We start from the raw sequence: 6,147 nt of genomic DNA on the forward strand, positions 1-6,147 counted from the left end.
AGATCTGTAGGCTGACAGATAATGAACTATGAGTTTTCAAAGTAGCTGTTGTCAGTCATAGAAAGGACCAAGCTTACCTTATTGTAACATACTAACAAGGAAATATTTAGCAAAATGCTGTAGAACAGAATGGCCATTTCCTTCATGCACTCACAGAAATTGACTCCAGAAGGCATTTTTGAGTTCTACACAAGTTAAGTAACTATCATAGTACCTCAAAAAAAACACAGTAAGACTACCTCTGGTTTAAAAATGTTTATTTAAAAGAAAAGGGGATCTATAACCAGATGGTGAGGAGAAAAAAAAAAAAAGTTTAAGTTTCCCCCCAAAACTATAATTCTGCAATTTACTTTTTCTTTAAGTTTCAGCTCCATTGTTTTATTTAAAAAAAAGACCCTGACCTTTCACTTCCTTTTCCTATGCTGTTAGACCTGAGGAAATTAAGTAGCTTTCACTGAAGGGTTGCATGGGATGTAAGAAGAAACCACAATAAAATTTATTCACAATATACAAGTATAAAAATATCTTGCTTAGGACTCATTATCATAATTTAATAACTTTTTGTTGTTTCATAGGTATCTGGGAAAGGTACAGACACATGTCCTGATCCTGTTATAAGAGGTAGAATGCCAGCATTTGGTACAACATTCCAGGAGAGAGTCAAAGTGACGTTCCTGTTTCCCCTGCAAAAGCAACAAAGACTATAAGGACACATACTCAACAAATTTACTTAATAATTACTAATATTAAATAAATCAGGATACAATTTTTTTCCTGATCCAGAAACAATAGGCTTTTTAATTTTATGTGGTTACTTCATGAAGACTTTTTTAATTGTTACCTAACTCCTTTGGAGTTGAGTGCATCACAGAACCAATTCTACACAGACAAGAATATTGGAAGCAGAAACGCAGAAGCCTATTGCTCATATTAGCAGTGCATCTTCTAGTCTACAGAAGAAACAGGATATCTTGTATCCCAAGGTCATATTACAACAATCAAACTACAAGGATGCAACAGAGTGACAGAATATCAGATAGAATACAGGTACTTTACCACAGCAATAAAAACAGACATGAAATACCAAGTATGCAAGTAAATCAAGACACCATTAATAATAATACTAAATGGATTTACTTACTTGAGACCATTCCCATCATCGAAGAAAAAGTACTTTGACTTCATGTCCTTTAAGAACAGCCTTGGGTTATCTCCTCTCAACATTATTTTGTCCCAAAGGACCACCTGGTTTAGAGCCTAAAAATACAATTTTAATGTAAGGTACCTTGCTGACTTAAAAGATCATATTCGGTCACTGGAATTTCATAGCATTATTCATGTAAAAACCCTGAAGCTGAAGTACATGCTTGCAATCCATAACTAATATAACAAAATAATGCTTCACAGGGAGGGAAACTAGTACTACTACATGCTAAAGTGTGGCATGGAATAAATGAAAACAACAAAGAACACCTCAATAAACACAAGCATTTAAAAAAGTCATAAGCTTTCAAAGACTTATAAAGTATGATGGTTTTTCCTTTGAATTGCAAAGCTAAGTCACTTTTAAAGCAGTATTTAGACTTCCTTTCAAATAAAGGACTTAAACTGAGCTATCATGGAACTGCCTAGGTATTCAGCTTTTTGAAATTTTAATGGAAAAAAAATCTCTACTTGAATTGCAAGTGTATCCCGAAAAATTGTATAAACAACTCAAAAGACAGATCTCAAATTCCTGAATATTTGAAACTTTATACTGTTAAGTAGTTAGGTCCTAAACAGTACTATAGTACCTTATAGAACAATTTAGAGAAAATATTTCTCAATATGTGAGAACTAGTGATTTATGTGAAAAAAAAGCTAAAAGATGGAACAAGACAATGAAGTCCCAGACCCTAATAAAGAACCCTAAAAACTATTTTAGTACAAACACAATATCAACCAGCATGTATAAAATAACTAAGATACTTGAAAAAAAAGTAGGGAGACAGTCTTGTGTAGCAAGTCAAGACAAAACCCCAAGGCTTCACCATATCCTTGCAATGTGACCACAGCAGTTTAAACTAGAATTCTACAATTCAGTGGTACCATGACAGCATCGTGTTTCATTAATATATTTCCATAGGCTGTTCCACATAGCTCCTATCAGAGCAGTGAAAAAAGCCTCCAGCCGTCCAAAGTGAAACATCAATTTAAAGGATGCAGCAAGGCCAACTATTTCAAAATAAAATAAATGTATTACGGGGCTACAGCAACTGGTATGGGCAAATGCTTCCCCACCACACCTGGCCAGACCAAAGGCCACTGTAACTTGCTTCTATGAGTAGTCAGCTGCAGAATGTTAGGGAAAAGTAAAATGGACAGAGCAAATTGGTGAAAAAACTAATTTACAGTCCAGTATTGTAAGTGAACAACAAGGCATGTGCTACTTTTCTCCCACTCTCCTGGGCACATATTAAGTTCGGTTTCATCAGGGTGAACTCCCCACCCTGGTGTTAAACTGTCAAGAAAATAACAATCATGAAGGCCACTAAAACCGGTCCAACCTAGTAGGGAAATGCTGGTGCCTTAACTCTTCCTAGCAGAACTTCAGAATGTTAAAAATAGCTGCAGCACAAAATCGGTAATTGCTTCAACTTTCTTTTTTGATACTTACATTGTTTTTTGTTGAATATTCTGCAGACAAATATAGAAACAATTGTTTAACATTCCAGTCAAATATACTCTGCAGATGTATGCAAGTTAAGAAAAATACCATATTGTACTTATATAACCTTGTTTTATTTTTACTAGATCTAAGTAGACTAATTACAGTGGTTCTTACATTTCAACATACCTCATTTCGTTTATAAAGCAGAGCACTTCCCGGAGTTCTAACATAGATTTCAACCTTATTAAAGTGACAGGATTTTGGTTTGATTTGTTTTTATTTATGAAATCTAACAGCTATTTCCTCCAATGATTTAGGAGTTCTATATTGGACAACGAAAGCTAGTAACCATAATCTGCTGCTAGACAACCTAGTATAAAAGTTTAAACATAAAAGGCAATACAGAATTCTTCAGCAAATATTTTCAAAGTGATTACTTATACTATCAAAGAACCCTGGTATCCGACTGTGGATCAGAATACAGTAGTATTAAACAATATATAAATATAAAACTGGATGAGTGTAGAGAGTTCAAAGAGCCTGTAATACCCATATTAGATAAGTTAGCAGATGGGAAGTATTTCATATTGGAAGGAATTAGTAGATTTAATTACATACCTACTACAAAGAAAGTCAGCTTATTAAACTGGAACAAAACTGCTCAGGTTTTTGATCAACAGTAAAGAACTGATGACTGCCATTTGAGACTGTCAGTATAATAAAGTTGAGATTCTAAATACCTGTATGTTGTTTATTTAGCAATAAAAGGCACCATGTGTGACAGCTAAGGAAAAGACCTTTTAACTCACAATAAAGATTAGGTGTAACCTTTTATTTCGCAATCCTTTTTTTTATTTGCCACTACCTCAAAAAATAAGTGAAAGATTCCCCCATCAGCCTCAAAAACTGTTCTATCTTGTTCCACTCATCGCAAGACTGAATCTTGTTTTTAAACCTCTAATTCAAAAGTCAAGTAAGGAAAGGATTAAATAATTAGTTGTTGTTGCTGCAAGAATAGTTGGAGTTACTACTTGAACATTTTTCATCATCTAACTCAAAACAACAAACAAGATTCTGAAGATCTCCTTTGTGGGATTTCTTAACACTAGCTAAAGTTAGCCATGAATTAGGTAAGCTAAAAAGAGTTGGCGAAAACTGTCTCCTCCTACCTAGTTTCTAAACGACATTTTATTTAATTCTTCCTAGGACCAACAATTTGTTTCCGTTAGTTAAGAGAGCCCATGTACCCATATCTCTTTACAAATTTAATCCAAAAAAACCTACCAGAAATTTGTATTTTACAACTCTACACAGGTCAAGATTTATTTATGCCAGGCATGAAAGATTAAGTCAGTTTTTATAAAAAATTTTAAAACTACTGCTACTATTAAAACTTATTAAAACATGGAATCTTTATGTCTACATACTGCAGACTAATTCTTGTATGAGTATTTCTTCTAGAGGTCCCGTCCTGCCATGTTCTGCCTCCCTCTATATACACAATTCATCTATTTTAGAATCCTAGTCTCTGGTTTTAATACATGTAAGCATTTCAGAAGTAAAACTCAGTACTTTACCTCTCCTGCTTCCAGCTGATAAAAAAAAAAAATTTCCCTCTTATTCCTGTGCAACACACACCTGCAAAAATCTGATTAACCTGTTCATCCAGTGTTCACATGCATTCAAGGTTTGTATTTTGTTTGATTTGCTTACACAAATTCTCTCACAAATTGCTTATACAAATTACACAAAGTATTCTCCAAGACAGCAAAATCAGAACACAGAGGTAATCGATGTCTTGCCTAACACAATGACAAAAAACAGTGGATGGGAAAAATCCCAGGAATTTCAGCCCATCTGCAAAGCAAGGCTTAGTGTAATCACCTGAGGTAAAGCATGCTGCCTCATATTTGGCACTGACTTTTGCAGAAAAACATTGATTTTTTTTTTTTCATATCAAGACCTTAAATTGCAATGATGATTCCCTTCTATTATCAAAAAACCTATCCCAAACAAAACCAAACAGAAACACCCCCCCACAACCCTCTTTCCTCAGTAAAAAACAGACCAACAGGGAAGCAGAGAAATACAAAAGAAAAGTTGCAAAGAGGTAACAGCAATGAGAAAGAGGCCCAAAAGTAATGTGATAAATTTTGTAGCACCTCACATGCTTCCCAATGAATTTCATACTATTCAATGTTAAAGATTTCATAGTTCAACATCTAAGCAAGTATTACAATGTCTTTTTATTTTTAAAGGAAAACAGGTACTTGTATGCAACTATCACATTGACAGAACTCTGAAAGCCTCAACAAAATGAGTTTGAAAGGTGAATTGTAATTTCTACATTCAATATGACAGTCAAAATAACATGTTACATAATTCACACCTCAAACCACCAATACAAACTTCACTCAACAGTAATGCTGTTCAGAGGTTGAACTGCACTTCCCAATATTAGAGACAGGGCACTTGCCTCTAGAGTCTGATTTTAAGAACAGGCTCTGGAGGAGAAGAAAAAAAAAAATAAGAGAAAACAACTCGCTCTGTCTCATTTACTAGAGACAGAACAGCTAGTCCAAGTTCTATTTTACTGGCCTAGCTATGTGAAATACTACTTTTCACTGTTTGAAATTTAGATTTTTAAGACAAATTGGTAGCCTCCCTCAAGTCATGAATATCTGAAGATTATAAAGTAACAAAAATAAATGTCCTTATTTCAAAATGTTTGCAAACCATTTTTTCCGTTAAGGATATCTGCAGTAATATCAAATGTGACGAATCCCAGATCACTTCTTTCTCTAGGTCCAGTGAAATCTTCTACATTTTTTCTAAGACAAAACAGAACACAAGATTATCCTTTCTCATGATTTCTTTCATACATTACATAAATTATTATAGTTTTGGCTAAAATATAATCAACATTACAAAATAAAACCTGTCTTCCAGAAATTACAGAGCCCCAGTTTTGAATGACAGGCCTTGCCACCACAGTAGTCTTAGTTATACAAATATCCTATAGACTTTTTTTCTGTCAACAAAAATCTATATCTATCTGTACCTAAACTGCACTATGTTTTATTGTAGTAAAACACATGCTAGCTATGTCCAAATATATAGAGCTGATTGGAACACCAGCAGCATAGCTCTCTGCTGGCAACCATTTTCAGTACCTTCTCAACTTACCATAAACAAAAGAAGCCTTTAGGCTCAGTTTCATACAAGACACTCCAACCATTCTGATAAAACAGAGTTTATTGTTTGTAGTTCACACATCTTAAAAAGATTTCTCCCTGGAATGTATTTAAGTAGCAGTATAAACAAAATGCTTATTTTATTCTACATTATGGAAAATCATATCAGTTTACAAGACTTTATGACAAATCCACATTTGGAGGAATATCTGGCATTGCCACACTAAACCACATTAGAAAAGGAAACTGGGAAATAACAGCGACACAGCAGATATTTTCATATGTATTCACAAAGCTTACCAA

General features: G+C 34.1%; 1 protein-coding gene across 1 annotated transcript; it reads right to left on the minus strand.

Moving 5' to 3' along the window:
* Positions 1–240: 240 nt before the first annotated feature.
* On the minus strand, positions 241–5,481 carry SPCS3 (signal peptidase complex subunit 3 homolog (S. cerevisiae); the record flags this gene model as incomplete). The annotated part of the gene is made up of 4 exons (XM_010084713.1): positions 241–683; positions 1,142–1,257; positions 2,657–2,733; positions 5,408–5,481. Coding segments are annotated over 4 exons (400 nt in total), but the record flags the coding sequence as incomplete, so codon positions are not given.
* Positions 5,482–6,147: the final 666 nt, after the last annotated feature.

The sequence above is a fragment of the Pterocles gutturalis genome, unplaced genomic scaffold (assembly GCF_000699245.1).
Source record: "Pterocles gutturalis isolate BGI_N339 unplaced genomic scaffold, ASM69924v1 scaffold9460, whole genome shotgun sequence".
NCBI lineage: Eukaryota > Metazoa > Chordata > Aves > Pterocliformes > Pteroclidae > Pterocles > Pterocles gutturalis.